The sequence below is a fragment of the Oryx dammah genome, unplaced genomic scaffold (assembly GCF_014754425.2).
Source record: "Oryx dammah isolate SB20612 unplaced genomic scaffold, SCBI_Odam_1.1 HiC_scaffold_25, whole genome shotgun sequence".
Taxonomy (NCBI): Eukaryota; Metazoa; Chordata; class Mammalia; order Artiodactyla; family Bovidae; genus Oryx; species Oryx dammah.
Genome location: NW_024070209.1, coordinates 72730981 through 72748831, shown reverse-complemented (window position 1 = coordinate 72748831; position 17851 = coordinate 72730981). Strand labels below are relative to the sequence as shown.

Genomic DNA, 17851 nt, shown 5'->3' with positions numbered 1-17851 from the left:
TGACAGCAAAATTGCACAGCCTTTTAAAAGTAGATAGATTTTGTGGATGAGGAAAGAGCAAGGACTTCTGCAAATTTGACATCATTTTCTCAGCTCCTGTCATAATTCTAGGAGATGCAGCAGCAGCACTTTCCACAGAATTTTTAACTTCTATGTTCAAAAAAGATATTCTTTCCTTCCTTTTTCCTTTGTTTGTGGGCTTTCAAGGCGGGAACATGAGAAGAGGACAGAAGGAAGGATGAACTGAAAATAATAATACAAAATATAAGGGCAAAATACAAGGGAACTTTACTTCGGTATTAAGACAAAAATGAAGATCTCTCAAGCAAAGAATCCCCTAGCACAAACAGACCTGCATAAACGTATCAAATCTTATAATTTTATGTCAATTATACCTCAAAAAAACTGGTTTTGAAAAATATAGGTTAGAGCAGTTTCTCAGTTTTTCACTCCTGCTCTTCACAATCTTTCTCATTCTATTTTTAACATATTCCAGGAACCTTTTGTCCAGTTTTACTTTCTATAAAACAATATTACAAAAACAATATATTGCTTTAATATGGTTTTCCAAGATCCACACTCTCCTGGAAATTCTAATATTTACAAGTACAAACGTAAGACAAACATGGACATACAAAGACTCTGGCCAACCAATACAGGTCCAAGGAGATATCCCCAGGCCTGGCCATACTCCTAACAGAAGACAATTACTTATGGTCAAGATTAAGAGAACTGAAATTTTCTAAGTTAATACATCTTTTTTTTCCTAAAGTCTTTTTAAGACTTTTTTCTTTCTAATCATTACATATTGGCAATCCACTCCAGTGTTCTTGCCTGGAGAATCCCAGGGACGGGGGAGCCTGGTGGGCTGCCCTCTATGGGGTCACACAGAGTCGGACACGACTGAAGTGACTTAGCTTTTATCATTTTACTTTTAAGTAATTCTTTTCTATTTTCAATATTTCCTACAAAAAGGTAATTAGCTTATAAGAGTTATTCCTTTAATAGAAATTTTCTTCCACTATATTCCCTAAAGTTAAATAACTTTAGGCGAGTGTGCTAAGTCGCTTCAGTGGTGTCTGATTCTTTGCATCCCTATGGACTGTAGCCCATCAGGCTCTTCTGTCCATGGCGATTCTCCAGGCAAGAATACTGGAGTGTGTTGCCATGTCCTCCTCCAGGGGATCTTCCCATCCCAGGGCTAGAACCTGTGGCTCCTGTACTGCAGGCAGATTCTTTACTGCTGAGCCACCAGGGAAGCCCAAATGACTTTCGGTAAATAACATAAATTTAAAAACCTATATACTTTCAAAACAGCATTAACCACTAAGTGAAGTCTAGATACAAAAAAAAAAAAAAAAACTTTCTTCAGTCTAGAAATCACATGCTAAAGATCTATACTTGCCTGTTGTTCTCACCTCTCAACACCCATCCTTCACGCACACTCGGACCACTTCACTCCTCAAAGATAACCTAGTGCAGTCTCCAAGGTCTGCTGCTCTCTTTCACCTACAATCACAACAAACTTGTCCAAAAAAAACATTTTTCCCTTTTAATGTGTCCCCAGTTGTGGTGGGTGACAAGGAAAAACTTCAAAAAAAAAAAAAATGGTATCAACAAAATTATACTCTTTTGAAAGTTCTATTTTGTAAAAACAGCTAAATTCCTCAGGGATGTCACCTAATGTGTACATGATACAATGCTTTCTTTTACTTTAAAAAAAAAATATGCACGTAACTTTGAACACAGTTCTAAAGTCAATGTAATGATTTTCAGTATCTCTGGCTTACTACAAATTTTTCTGTTTTAATTGCTCCAAACACCATACTGCAGGTCTCTTATCCAAATCACATCATCACTACTATCACTGCTACCTTTAAAATTTAAAACGCGTAATGGGAGTTCCCTGGTGGCCTCAGTTCAGTTCAGTCGCTCAGTCGTGTCCGACTCTTTGCGACCCCATGAATCACAGCACACCTCCCTGTCCATCACCATCTCCCAGGGTTCACTCAGACTCACGTCCATTGAGTCAGTGATGCCATCCAGCCACCTCATCCTCGGTCGTCCCCTTCTCCTCCTGCCCCCAATCCCTCCCAGCATCAGAGTCTTTTCCAATGAGTCAACTCTTCGCATGAGGTGGCCAAAGTGCTGGAGCTTCAGCTTTAGCATCATTCCTTCCAAAGAAATCCCAGGGTTGATCTCCTTCAGAATGGACTGGTTAGATCTCCTTGCAGGCCTAGGGGTTAGTATTCCAGTCTTGCCATGGCCTAGGTTCAGTCCTTGGTGGGGGAACTGAGATCCTGCAAGCCACAGGGTGCAGCCAATAAATATGCTTTTTATAACTAGTGTATTTATGAGACAAATAGAAGATCAGTAGGGACACAATCCAGTGTTGTGAATGAGCATTCAAGTTCAACTGAATCTTAATTCCATTATTTCTCTGTGTGATGTCTTCAGTTATTGGAACCCATCTATTCTCTACATTTAATCAGACTTTGGCATAATCTTATAATTATATAATTATGAATCATATTATTTTTCCCTTTTCAGGTTGTTCACAGCAACCCTGTATCAATTTGTATAGCTCTCTCACATACATACAACACCCCAAATCACAAATATATGTGATATAAATACATATATATGTGAAATAATTTTATTTATTTATTGCTCTATTATTGGTCAGGAACACAATCCCATTTTAATAATGTTCTCTAAAACAGGATAGCTCTATAATGTAGGTACCAAGAACACAATGAAATATGAAGTAGATATTCCTTATACTCAATGAATAATTTTAATATATCCTTTCTGAAACTGTTCCTAGAACATTTGGCCTTAATGCCTATGAGGTAAGTTTAAGACTTGCTTCTCCTGGTTCTCTTAATCTGATAAAATATACAGTTTCCTAATTTAGGTTAAAGTTATCTCTGTCAAACCACTAACTTTCTGATCTCATTATTCTGTGTCTGAAAATATTAAAGATTTACTTTTGTTTATTCTTCTCACATTTACTTCTACCTATTTCTCCTATAAACAGAATCCTTTTGAACACTGAGGTTTATTTTAATTACTCACTTTATAGATGACAAAAAAGAGTACTGTTTTCTAGATTTTGGCTACTAGAAAAAAGTTTTAGTGTCACCATTCTCTTTCTAAAATTCATTTTTATTTAGTCTGAGCTCTTATATATTTGCCAGAATCAAACAAAAATACCAAACCACTAATTAGTATACTAATCGCTTCAGGAACTCAAAGCTCTACTGATTAGCTCTAGTCTTTACATCTTCTAAATACTACTTGCACATAACTAGCTAAGGCTTAAAATGTTTGTTATAAATGAGCAAACATAATAATTTACTATAGGAAAATAGACTGTAGATGCAAAGTTTTCCTGTCACAATCTCCCAAAGAGTAGACTATTTTATCCAAAGAGAGAATTCATAAAGTACTCATGAAATTCTAGACTTAAAATTAACACAATGACAGTTGGGATCTGTTTACTTATGAATAAAATTTACCATCCTTCTTTAAATAAAAGAGGTCTTAAGGTAGTGTTGATCAAGTAGAACAATTCCTCCTTCACTCCTTTTGTGAAGGAGGAATTTCCCCACCACCCAACAAAATTATTTCTAGAGTTTTTTCTTTGGAGGGAAACGACCAGCAATTACAGTTATGTAGATACACTGTAAATGAAAGCACTCAACAAATAAAATGTGCTTTTATTTATTCACTAACTTTTCCACATTTCCTACTAAAAGAGACAAACAAGTTTAAGATTCATGAATCCTCTAAAACACAACATTTACAAAACAAATGCACGAGATTTACAAAGCAAATGTGCAAGAATGAATAAACAAAAGAAAAAAGACTAGGCGGTAATATATCAAATGTTAACAGAGTTTGGTTAAACACATGACTTTTTTCCTTATTTATACTAAAATACTATAATTTCCCTAACTTCCCCACAGTGAACATTTGTTACTATTTAGAAAACTCCTCTTTAAAAAATAAAACATACAACACACCATCAAGAGGGGCTTCATTTAGAGGGGCTCTCCAGGTTATACAGGTATTATTGTCATGATTCACCATTAAAAACAATGCTTCCAATCCTTCTCACTTCCCAACACTAAATCGCTGCTGTCTTACGTCCTATTACTTTTCTGCTGCACCCTCAGAAGATGGAACGAACCTGACTTTCTCCAAACCTTTCATTTCTAAATATATATACATGGACGCTTTTAACTTTTTCATAAAAAACATAAAAGTTTCTCACTCATCCTCAATACTCTACTTTTTAAACCTACCTCTAAATTTCGTTAAGATAAATTTAGAAGGAAAAAAACGATGGTTTTATCCACTAATCACAACTTCGTGAGGCCATCACCACTTTAGCTACGGAAAAGTCAAGGCCGGGTAAAACTACAGGTCCCACCATGCATTGCTGCCTTGTTCAGAGTAGGTCTCTACGGAAACAGGAAAAAAAAAAAATTTCTGCAAGTCCCACCTGTTACTTCGTTTCTAAACACCTCCTGCACTTTCGGCTCCAACAGCAAACATAAAACAAGAGCCTCGTGACCTCCGGCCGGATCCAGGAGCCCAGACAAGCAGGGGCCCCGGAGCCGGGCGGTGTGCCTGCTACAGCGGGTCAATTCTACCCAGTTCCACCGCTCCCCTCTTCTTTCTGGGGCTCGGTGCTCGCACAAGCCTTCTCCTGTCCGCATCCAATGGGGGCTCCTCAGCCGCACAAGGGAGTAGAACCGGTTACTGTGCAAGCACAACAGACTTCCCCATGCTGGGGTAGGGGCTACCACAGAGTCGGGGTGAGAGGGCAGTGACTCCGACAGGCAGCTTCAAAACACCACAGAGGAACCATCGCAGACGCGGGGAGAAGCCACAGCCCCGCGGCGACCCTCTTCCGCTTAGGCGCCTCCATTCCCACAGGGACCACAAGCCCGACACTAACCGCCGCCCTCGCCGCGCGGTTTTGTGCCCCCCTTAGCCGGGTCGCAGTGCCACTGACCTCCCTTCCCCTGCGACCGAGGGAGGGCGGCGAGGGAACGAAATCCTCCAGCCTTCCCGTCCGCTCCCTCCGCCTTACCGTCTTGGCGGCCTCCGCCCAGGTCCTGCCCTTCTTCCTACGGCCCTTTTCCCTCATGTCGGGTCTTGAACTGACTGGGAGGCTCCCGTGTCCGGGCTCCGGCCGCCCTCCCTGCCTGCTCTGCCCTGCGCTGTTTTTCCCGCGGTGCCGGGAAAGGTGGGAGAAAGGGGAAGTCAGGCCGGAGGAGCACCGGAGCAGAGGAAGCGGCGGGGGTGGTGCGCTGGGGGCGGTCTATGGGGCGGCCGGTCCTCCTGCTGCCGTTACCACTGCTACCGCCGCTGCCATATTGGGTCCTTACTGTACAGGCAGCCGCTACGGTCATGTGACCGCTCCCGCGCGGCCGTCACTACTGTACGCAGCCGGCCGCGCGAACGAGCGTGCGCGCGCCCCCGCCTCCCGCGCGGGGCCACAGGGAGAGCGAGCCGGCCGGCCGCGGAGTCTGGCCACTCCCCCGTCCTTCCGTTCTCAGCCTCGCCTCCAGAGCATGCGCAATGGGGAGGTCCGAGGCTACATTGCGTCTGGCGTCCTTCGCTCACGCCAACAGCGAAAACCTGCCTGCGGAAGCGGAACTGGGTCCGTCCCGGAAGGTTTATTGGGCGGTTTCTGACCTCGTGCAGGGCGCGGCGGTGTCGGTAGAGCCAGAGAAGAGTTAGGCTCTTCCCTCTGGGGGCGACTGTCTCAACTGTCATTTTCGATAAGCCTGTAACTTGCCTTTTCTGTTTGTCCGTGTTAATTTTTTAAAAGGTTATCTTTTTTGAAGATTTGCCACAGTTCTCATCTACTTATTTGCCGCACTTGATAGATGAAGCAATCTGAGATTGAGTGATGCCGCCCTAGAATGTGGTGAAGCCAAAAATCAAATCACAAGCTCAGAGTCCTTCCCGCCACCTCAGAATGCCTCTCAGACTTAGGTAACCTTTATTTTCAGGCCACCAGTAACTACATTCATGCTTTTACATGTGAATGTCTCATCAAGGACACAAATGATGTCTTTTTTATCTTGGTGAGCTCATTGCCTGGCTCAGTGCCTGTACATATCAGGCGCCCAGTAAATATTTGCTGAATGATTCAGCTGGATCTGTGGTCAGAAACCATTATTTGTAGTGACCATAACGACCTCCTGAAAGATCCAGAATGTGGCATCTTCCGTCGCACTGTTCATGTCTTTATACTTCGCAAAGTAAATAGAATGTGTAGTAATACCTAGTAATCTCCCAAACCCACCTGCTTCCAGAACCTGCTTCTGATCTACTAAACTTCAGTTCAGTTCAGTTCAGTTCAGTTCAGTTCAGTCGCTCATGCTAAAATAGGACTGAGGGACTTTGCTGGTGGTCCACTGGCTAAGACTCTGCACTCCCAATGCAGCAGACCAGGGTTCGATTCTTGATTGGGAACTAGATCCCACATGCCACAACTAAAGATGTAATGCAGCTACATAAATATTTTTTTTTTAATAAAATAGGACTGAGAGTTGGGCTGACTCTTGAGAGAAAAGACAGTTGAGAACAGTCCTTATCTTGGAGTCCAGGATAGGTTTCAGAAGTATATGGCCCCCTAAAATTATGAAAAATATTTTGTGTGTATTCGCTGTGCATTTTCTGAGAAAAGGATTTATAACCTTTCCTCAGTTTTTAAAAGGGATCAGGGGATTTACCAGGTAACACAGTGGTAAAGACTTAGTGCTCCCAATGCAGGGATCATGAGTTTGATCCCTGTTCAGGGAATTAAGATCCCGGTTGGTGGGAGGTACAGCCAAAATAAATAAAAGGAGTCTGTTACACACTAGCAGACAAAGTATTAATAGGGAGCATGAGAGGCCATCTAGATATTTCCTTATTTTTCTACTTAAGTCATTGAGCAAACAACCCCATAGCAGCAACTGGTAACAAATATATTTTCACAAATTCCTTTAATAACTCATGACACCCTCTGTAACACTCTAGGTATGTACCATGTCACTCTAAAGCCTAGGTCAGTTCAAGAAGCCTCTCTCCATTCCCAGCTGTTGACTGGGATTTGCTATCTAGCCCAAATTTTAAGATTTTTTTTTTCTATTTCTGTGAAAAATGCCATTGGAATTTAGATACAGATTGCATAGACTTTTTAGATCACTATGTACAGTATGGACATTTTAACAACATGAATCCTTCCAACCATAAGTGTAGAATATCTCCTTTTATTTGTGTTTTCTTCACTTTCTTTCATCAATGTCTTACAGTTTCAGAGTATAGATCTTTTACCTCCTTGGTTAAATTTATTCCTAAGTATTTCATTCTTTTTGATGCTATTGCCAATGGGATTGTTTTCTTAATTTCTCTTTCTGATAGTTTGTTGGTAGTGTATTAAAATATAGCAGGGGGATTCCCTGGTGGTCCTATGGTTGGGATGTGGGCTTTCACTGCCATGGACCTGGGTTTGATCCCTGGTTGGGGAGCTAATATCCCACAAGCCACATGGTGTAGCAAAAAAAAAGTCAATGCAACAGATGTTTGTATTGATTTTATACCCTGCAACTTTACTGAATTTATTTGTTTTAATAGTTTTTGGTGGAGTCTTCAGGGTTTTCAATTAATATATATAAAATCCTGTCATCTGCAAATAGTGACTGTTTTGTCTCTGCCTTTCCAATTTGGATGTCTTCATGTCTTTTTCTTCCTAATTTCTCTGTCTAGGACTTCAGTACCATGTTGAATAAAAGTGGCATCCTTGTCTTGTTCCTATTCTTAGAAGAAAAGCATTCAGCTTTCCTCCATTGAGAATGATAGCTGTGCGCTTATCAAATATGGCCTTTATTATGTTGGGGTACATTCCCTCTATACCAATTTATTGACAGTTTTTATCTTAAAAAGGATGTTGAATTTTGTCCAGTGCTTTTTCTGTACCTATTGAAATGATCATATGTTTTTATCCTTCATTTTTTAATGTGTTGTATTACATTGATTTGTGGATACTGAACCACCCTTGCATCCCTAGAATAAATCCCACTTGATCATGGTATATGATCCTTTTAATATACCATGGAATTAGTTTACTAATATGTTGTTGAGGATTTTTGCATGGGTGTTCCTCAGAGATACTGGTCTCTAATTTTCTTTTGTTGTAGTATCCTTGTCTGGTTTAGGTTGGCCTCATACAATGATTTTGGAAGAGTTCCCTCCTCTTCCATTTGCTGTAAAAGCTTGAGAAGACTTGATATTAATTCTTCCTTAAATGTTTGGTAGAATTCACCATGAAGGCATCTTGTCCTGGACATTTCTTTGTTGGGAGGTTTTTGACTACTGATTCAATCTCCTTACTAGTGGTAAGTCTATTCAGATGTCTATCTCTTCATGATTCAGTCTTGGTAGGCTATCTGTTTCTAGGAATTTAGTCATTTCTTCTAGGATGTCCAAAATGTTGACATATAATTATTCATGTTGTTCAGTCACTCAGTAGTGTCTGATTCTTTGCATCCCCATGGACTGCAGCATACCAGGCTTGCCTGTCCTTCACCATCTAAAGGAGCGTGCTCAAACTCATGTCCATTGAGTAGGTGTTGCCATCCTACCATCTTGTCCTCTGTCATCCCCTTCTCCTCCTGCCTTCAGTCTTCCCCAGCATCAGGGTCTTTTCTAATGAGTCAGCTCTTTGCACCAGGTGGCCAAAGTATGGAGCTTTAGCTTCAGCATCAGTCCTTCCAATGATACTCAGGATTGATTAATTGTTCATAGTTGTCTCTTATGATTCATTATATTTCTGTAGTATCAGTTGTAATGTCTCCTCTTTCATTTATAATTTTATTTGAGTCCTCTTTCTTTTTTCTTGGTTAGTCTAGCTAAAGGTTTGTGTATTTTGTCTATCTTCTTAAAAAACTGTTCTTAGTTTCATTGATCTTTTCTACTGTTTGCTGTCTCTATTTCATTCTTCTTTCTACTAACTTTGAGCTTAGTTTGTTCTTCCTTTTCTAGTTCCTTGAGGTGTAAAGTGAGGTTGTCTATTTGAGAGCTTTCTTTTTTCTTTTCTTTTTTTGCCATGCATGCAGCTTATGAAATTTTAGTTCCCCAAATAGGAATTGAACCTAGAGTCCCCAGCAATGAGAATTTCAAGTCCTAACCACTGGACTGCCAGGGAATTCTGAGAGCTTTCTTTTTTCCTTAATGTAAGAGTTTATTTCTGTAACCTTCCCTCTTGAAACTGCTTTTGCTGCATCCCAGAAGTTTTATTATGTTGTATTTCCATTTTCACTTGTCTCAAGATTTTTTTTTAATTTCCCTTTTGATTTATTTCACACACTGTTTGTTCAAGAGGATATTGTTTAGTCTCAGCATAGTTGCAAGTTTTTTAGTTTTCTTCCTTTAATTGATTTCTAGTTTCATATCATTATGGTTGGAAAAGATGCTTGATAGAATTTCATGAATTTTCTTGAAATTTTCATGATAGAATTTTCTTGAATGTACCAAGATTTCTTTTTGTGGCCAACCATATAATCTATCCTGGAGAATGTTCCATGTACACATGAGAAGAATGTATATTCTGCTGCTGTTAGAAGGAATGTTCAGTAAATGTCTGTTAAGTCCATCTAGTCTAACATGGCATTAAGTCCAAAGTTTCTTTATTGACTTTTCTTTCTGGATGACCTATCCATTGTTGAAAATCGGATTTTTTAGTCTTCCACTATTATTGTAATGCTGTATATTTCTCCCTTAAAATTTGTTAATATTTGCTTTATATATTTAGGTGCTCCTGTGTTGAGTATGCAAATAATTACAAATGTTATACTCTTTTTTTTTTTAATGTTATACTCTTGATAAATCAATCCTTTTATCATTATATAATGACCTTTGTATCTTGCTATAGTTTTTGGTTTAATGTCTATTTTGTGTGTAAATAACAAGATTATAGAGATAGAGAATAAATTATTGGTTGTGAGAGTTTGGAGATAGTGGAGGGAGGGAAATAGGTATGACTGTAAAGGGGTAACGTGAAAAACCATTGTCCGTCAGCTGGTGAACAGATGAACAAAGTCTGGTATATGCACGCAATGGAATACTACTTAGCAAGCAAAATGAATAAAATATTAATACATCCAACAACATAGATGAATCTTAAATCAAAATCAGTGAAAAAAGTCAGATAAATCTCATCACAAGGAAAAAATTTTATTTTTATTTTATCTATATGAGATGCTGTTAACCCATTGTGGTAATCATTTCACAATATATATAATTCAGTCATGCTGTATGCCTTAAACCTATACAATGATGTTTCTTGACCTTCCTACTTTTGCATTCCAGTCCCCTATTATGAAAAAGACATCTTTTTGGGGTGTTAGTTCTAAAAGATCTTGTAGGTCTTCATAAAACCGTTCGACTTCAGTTTCTTCAGTGTTACTGGTTGGGGCATAGACGTGGATAACTGTGACATTGAATGGTTTGCCTTGGAGATGAACAGAGATCATTCTGTCGTTTTTGAGATTGCATCCAAGTACTGCATTTCGGACTCTTTTGTTGACCATGATGGCTACTCCATTTCTTCTGAGGGATTCCTGCCCGCAGTAGTAGATATAATGGTCATCTGAGTTAAATTCACGCATTCCAGTCCATTTTAGTTCTCTGATTCCTAGAATATCGACGTTCACCCTTGCGGTCTCTTGTTTGACCACTTCCAATTTGCCTTGATTCATGGATCTGACATTCCAGGTTCCTTTGCAATATTGCTCTTTACAGCATCGGATCTTGCTTCTATCACCAGTCACATCCACAACTGGGTATTATTTTTGCTTTGGCTCCACCCCTTCATTCTTTCTGGAGTTATTTCTCCACTGATCTCCAGTAGCATATTGGGCACCTAATGACCTGGGGAGTTCCTCTTTTGGAATCCTATCATTTTGCCTTTTCCTACTGTTCATGGGGTTCTCAAGGCAAGAATACTGAAATGGCTTGCCATTCCCTTCTCCAGTGGACCATATTCTGTCAGGCCTCTCCACCATGACCCACCCATCCTGGGTTGCCCCGTGGGCATGGCTTAGTTTCATTGAGTTAGACAAGGCTGTGGTCCAATGCAGAATGAAGCAGGGCAAAGACTAAGAGTTTTGCCAAGAAAATGCACTGGTCATAGCAAACACCCTCTTCCAAAAACACAAGAGAAGACTCTACACATGGACATCACCAGATGGTCAACACTGAAATCAGATTGATTATATTCTTTGCAGCCAAAGATGGAGAAGCTCTTTACAGTCAACAAAAACAAGATCGGGAGCTGACTGTGGCTCAGATCATGAACTCCTTATTGCCAAATTCAGACTTAAATTGAAGAAAGTAGGGAAAACCACTAAACCATACAGGTATGACCTAAATCAAATCCCTTATGATTATACAGTGGAAGTGAGAAATAGATTTAAGGGTCTAGATCTGATAGATAGACTGCCTGATGAACTATGGAATGAGGTTCGTGACATTGTACAGGAGACAGGGATCAAGACCATCCCCATGGAAAAGAAATGCAAAAAAGCAAAATGGCTGTCTGAGGAGGCCTTACAAATAGCTGTGAAAAGAAGAGAGGCGAAAAGCAAAGGAGAAAAGAACAGATATAAGCATCTGAATGCAGAGTTCCAAAGAATAGCAAGAAGAGATAAGAAAGCCTTCTTCAGCAATCAGTGCAAAGAAATAGAGGAAAACAACAGAATGGGAAAGACTAGAGATCTCTTCAAGAAAATTAGCGATACCAAGGGAACATTTCATGCAAAGATGGGCTCGATAAAGGACAGAAATGGTATGGACCTAACAGAAGCAGAAGATATTAAGAAGAGGTGGCAAGAATACACAGAAGAATTGTACAAAAAAGATCTTCACGACCCAGATAATCACAATGGTGTGATCACTAATCTAGAGCCAGACATCTTGGAATGTGAAGTCAAGTGGGCCTTAGAAAGCATCACTACGAACAAAGCTAGTGGAGGTGATGGAATTCCAGTTGAGCTCTTTCAAATCCTGAGAGATGATGCTGTGAAAGTGCTGCACTCAATATGCCAGCAAGTTTGGAAAACTCAGCAGTGGCCACAGGACTGGAAAAGGTCAGTTTTCATTCCAATTCCAAAGAAAGGCAATGCCAGAGAATGCTCAAACTACCACACAATTGCACTCATCTCACATGCTAGTAAAGTAACGCTCAAAATTCTCCAAGCCAGGCTTCAGCAATACGTGAACCATGAACTCCCTGATGTTCAAGCTGGATTTAGAAAAGGCAGAGGAACCAGAGATCAAATTGCCAACATCTGCTGGATCATGGAAAAAGCAAGAGAGTTCCAGAAAAACATCTATTTCTGCTTCATTGACTATGCCAAAGCCTTTGACTGTGTGGATCACAATACACTGTGGAAAATTCTGAAAGAGATGGAAATACCAGACCACTTAACCTGCCTCTTGAGAAATCTGTATGCAGGTCAGGAGGCAACAGTTAGAACTGGACATGGAACAACAGACTGGTTCCAAATAGGAAAAGGAGTATGTCAAGGCTGTATATTGTCACCCTGCTTATTTAACTTCTGTGCAGAGTACATCATGAGAAACGCTGGACTGGAAGAAACACAAGCTGGAATCAAGATTGCCGGGAGAAATATCAATAACCTCAGATATGCAGATGACACCACCCTTATGGCAGAAAGTGAAGAGGAACTAAAAAGCCTCTTGATGAAAGTGAAAGAGGAGAGTGAAAAAGTTGGCTTAAAGCTCAACATTCAGAAAACGAAGATCGTGGCATCCGGTCCCATCACTTCATGGGAAATAGATGGGGAAACAGTGGAAACAGTGTCAGACTTTATTTTGGGGGGCTCCAAAATCACTGCAGATGGTGACTGCAGCCATGAAATTAAAAGATGCTTACTCCTTGGAAGAAAAGTTATGACCAACCTAGATAGTATATCAAAAGCAGAGACATTACTTTGCCGACTAAGGTCCGTCTAGTCAAGGCTATGGTTTTTCCTGTGGTCATGTATGGATGTGAGAGTTGGACTGTGAAGAAGGCTGAGCGCCAAAGAATTGATGCGTTTGAACTGTGGTGTTGGAGAAGACTCTTGAGAGTCCCTTGGACTGCAAGGAGATCCAACCAGTCCATCCTAAAGGAGATCAGTCCTGGGTGTTCATTGGAGGGACTGATGTTGAAACTAAAACTCCAATACTTTGGCCACCGAATGCAGAGAACTGACTCATTGGAAAAGACTCTAATGCTGGGAGAGACTGGGGGCAGGAGGAGAAGGGGACGACAGAGGATGAGATGGTTGGATGGCATCACCAACACAATGGACATGGGTTTGGGTGGACTCCGGGAATTGGTGATGGGCATGGAGGCCTGTGTGCTGCAGTTCATGGTGTCGCAAAGAGTCAGACATGACTGAGTGATTGAACTGAACTGAACTGAACTGTAGAAAAATGCCCCAGCTTGGTAGAATTATTCAGTTCTGTCTAATGGTAATCCAAGGATATTTCCTTTTTAAGAAAATTTTTCCTGTGGCCTCACAAGCGTGGCCCAGTGATTAAGAATCCATCTGCCAATGCAGGAGACACGGCTTCAATCCCTGGAATGGGAAGATCCCACGTGTTAATGAGCAACTAAGCCGGTGCGCCACAACTACTGAAGCCTGCACACTCTAGGGCCCACAAGCTGCGAGAAGCCACTGCAGTCAAAAGCCTGCATATCACAATGAAAAGTAGCCCCCACTGGCCGCAACTAGAGAAGGGCCCTCACCCAGCAATGAAGACCCAGCAAAGCCAAAAATAAATGAATAAAAAAATTTTTTAAGATAATATTGAATAAACAGTGTAGCAAGAATGCACCAGAGCATAGGTCTTCTGAAGCCCTTGTTAGCTCTACCCTAGCCATAGACTTCAGCCTTGATCACTTTGTCATTTCAAACATGCTTGCCTTGACTTAGGTTGTGACCAGGATGCAGGCTGTTAGTGGATCCTGTTCAAAGTCCTTGCCTCTGACCCTACATTGCTCAACAGCCGTGGCTACACAAAGAAAGAGGTGCCAGACTCAGACTGACTGGGCTGGAATTCCTCCACCTAAGTACATTCTGCCTATCAGAAGTTGGGCAAGTCACTTATACTTTTTAAGCCTCAGTTCTCTCTACTAGGTCTGAAGGAAGTATTAGATGTAAAAAGGGCTTCAAATAGCACCTGGTATGTTGTAAGCCATCAACAAATGTTAGCTATCCTATCTTGTAATTGTTTCTGGCTTACAGTGTAACAAGTGCTATTCAAGCACTTTACATCTTTTACTCATTCAGGCCTAATAGAACTGTATGTTACAAGTGCTTCCCTAGTAGTTCAAACAGTAAAGAATCTGCCTGCAGTGTGGGAGACCCAGATTCTCCTGATTCTCGTGGTTAGGAAGATCCCCTGGCGAAGGGAATGGCAACCCACTCCAATATTCTTGCCTGTAAAATCCCATGGACAGAGGACCCTGGCGGGCTATAGTCCACGGGGTTGCAGAGTCAGACACGACTGAGCAACTAACACACACATGTTATAAGTAGATGTTCTTAGCTCTTCTTCCCTCCTGCAAAACTTATATATACCCTGTTTCCATTTCTCTACTATGCAACAAGATTTAGCTTACTTGGTGACTAGCAAGAGGAAAAGACAAGAAAAGAATTGACTTTTGAATGTCTGTTATATACCTGGCAATTTATATGAGGATATGAAGATGAAGAACTTCTCAAGAAATATTTCTCTTAGGAGCAGTTTCTGCTAACTAGTAATATGATCTTGAAAATGCTCAAGATAATTCAATTAAACAGATTAATTTAGTATCTTCCAACCATGAGCCAAAACACTGAGGACCAGAAATGAGTGCAAGAGGGCAAAACATGGAGGATAAAGACTATGTCTATGATGTTCATTATTATATTTTCAGTGTCTAGAATAACACCTTGTAACAGGAGATGAAATGAAAAAGTAGGTAAATGAGCAAGACATAGCCCCTACTCCCAAGGAGCTAATGTTAAACTAAAAAAGATATATAAACAAATTAAATATGATACAGTGCCCTACATGCAGTCATAAACATACATGCGAAACCCTAAAGTGAGATGAACGAAAAGGTGATAAATTCTGTGGGGATTAGGGGTGGGGAAGGTGTCCAGCAAGGCTAAAAGGAAGAGCCCTTTAGATTGTGATTTAGAGTGACAGCCAGTGAAGAGAGTAGATGGGGCAGGGATAGTAACTGAGATCAGAAACAGGAAAATCAGTTAGAAGGGCTTTATAACTGGTCTTCCAGAGGGCATTACATCCTCAGGTTCTAGATCAGGTTTCCTAACCAGGGGCCTAGAGGGGAGCCAATTAGCTTAGGTGAAATTACCTCTTTATTTTCACTAACTTTAAACTGATTTGTTACCTATGACTTTGTTATGAACAGAAATCTCAGATATTTTCATATTATATTATAGAAATGCTTTATATTTATCATAACTTCACAATTTCTGGATTCCTAGATCTGCCACTGCTGCTGCTGCTGCTAAGTCGCTTCAGTCGTGTCCAACCCTGTGCGACTCCATAGACGACAGCCCACCAGGCTCCCCTGTCCTTCGGATTCTCTAGGCAAAAATACTGGAGTGGGTTGCCATTTCCTTCTCCAATGCATGCATGCATGCTAAGTTGCTTCAGTCGTGTCCAACTCTGTGTGACCCCAGGGACAGCAGCCTACCAGGCTCCTCTGTCCATGGGATTCTCTAGGCAAGAATACTGGAGTGGGTTACCATTTCTTTCTCCGATCTGCCACTAGATATTGTTATTTGAGGCATTAACAATGAAGCACCTATATCACCATATCATAAATTTGCTTTTCTAATAAACTGATCAATGTGTTTCATTGTAAATGTCTTTTATTTTTTGTTAATCCTCTGTATTTTATGTACACATTGACAAAGAGATTCTGAGAAGGAGTCCATAGGCTTCAACACACTGCCAGAGGAACCTGTAGTAAACAAAGAAGCAAACAAACACAAAAACATGTGGTGGGATGATTAAGAACCCCTACTCCAGAGTCAAATCAAATAAATGAAATTCTAATTTCATGAATAGTGTGTGACTTCAGGGCTTCCCCAGGGCTTCCCTGGTGGCTCATTTGGTAAAGAATCTGCCTGCAGTTCAGGAGACCTGAGTTCAGTCCCTGGGTCAGGAAGATCCCCTGGAGAATGAAATGCCAACCCATTCCAGTATTCTTCCCTGGAGAATTCCATGGATGAGAAGCCAGGTGGGCTATTGTCCATGGAGTCACAAAGAGTTGGACATGACCAAGCGACTAACACTAACATTAAAAAAAAGAAAAAAATCCTACTTGGCCTCAGTTTTCTCATGTGGAAAATGGGTATAATATTGCTAGTGTCTATTTCATCAGTTTGTTTTAAAGATAAATTATACATAAAGAGCATATAAGAATGGCAGGTATATAAATATTCAATAACTGATAATAATATAACCATTTGATCTTGGTTTCTGAAGAAAATCCAAAGAACAAACCCTTAAATCTAGCATTTCTAGGGACTCTAGCCTATATATGAAGCTTTCCCTGAATGTTGATTAAGGCAACAGCCAAAAGAGTCCTCATTTTCTCCTCCTCCCCTTTTGTTTATAAGTCCACTTAAGGATCAATGAAGAGTCAGCACAAGGTTTTCATTTTCTGCACACACACACACCAAGGCAACTTCCTGATAATTAGGCTGTTATATAAACACAGATTTAGCTGATAGACCCCCATGGAAAATATCCTATTCCAATTTCTCTAAAGCATGAATCTGGATGCTATTGACAGGCATGAACTGGCTTACTTCATGGGCATGAAGGGAAAGCTAGAGCCTGTACTGAACTGTACTGAACTGCAGGTGGTCAGAGACTTAGAGATGCAGGAAGCAGGAAGGAAGACGGAGGAATTGGAGACCAGCCAGGAGCAAGCTGGGAATAGCCAGGCTGTGCTGCTCCTTAGTTACCATGGGCTTTGTCGTGCCAGATGTCCTCAGCATCTCCTTGGTTTTCTGCCTGGGGAATTGACTATTCATTCTTATGTTGTCTTAAATGCTGTTCACATTCACAAGTACTCCTCGGAGGTCAAATCCATTTTTAAATGTTCATCCTAGCAAGAGAGATTTATTTACGTAGATGGGATAGAGCCCAGATCTAGAAAACTTTAGGCTCAAGTCCCAGCTTTGTCATTTACTACCTGAGTAAACTTAAGTCATTTATTTAGATTGCCTAATTTTCAGTTTCCTCATCTATCAAAAATTGGGATCATTTACTCAATGAAAATTCATTTTGACTATTGTGTGACAGGCTCAGATTTGGATGTTGAGAATACAGAAGTACACCAGAAAAGTAAAGCCCTGCTGTCATGATGCTTTATTCAAGAGGAGATGGAGAGAAAAAAACAGACAAGATAGTATCAGGTGTTGGTAAATGTCTGGGAGACAATAAAACAAGTTAACATGCAAGAGAGTTGGGGGAGGGGGCATCTTTAGCTTACAGGGAAAGACTGTCTGATAATTTGACATCTGAACTGAGACAGCAGATTAGAAAAACAGAAGGAACCAGTCTTATGAAGATGAGGGTGTGAGCATTCCAATGAGAGGGAAAGGGAATTTCAAAGGCTCCCAGGGAGAGGAAAGAATTTGGTACGTCAGTGGAATATAAAGATGAAGAATTGAGGGAGGCAGGGAGGGATCTGGGAAGAAGTGGAAGAGGTAGGCAGGACTGAGGAGGCGGAAGAGGATGTGGG

General features: G+C 40.7%; 1 protein-coding gene across 3 annotated transcripts in view; it reads right to left on the bottom strand.

The window, feature by feature from the left end:
• ASXL2 (ASXL transcriptional regulator 2) overlaps positions 1 to 5512 on the bottom strand; it is a 114265-nt gene extending 108753 nt beyond the window's left edge. For 2 of the 3 annotated variants that reach the window (XM_040224474.1, XM_040224477.1), the window contains exon 1: positions 5105 to 5491. In XM_040224474.1, the coding sequence (XP_040080408.1) occupies positions 5105 to 5161 (57 nt within the window). In that variant the 5' untranslated portion in view covers positions 5162 to 5491. Of the gene's footprint in view, positions 1 to 5104 lie in introns of all 3 variants that reach the window. The other variant, XM_040224476.1, reaches the window with a different exon arrangement.
• Between the last annotated feature and the right edge of the window lie 12339 nt (positions 5513 to 17851).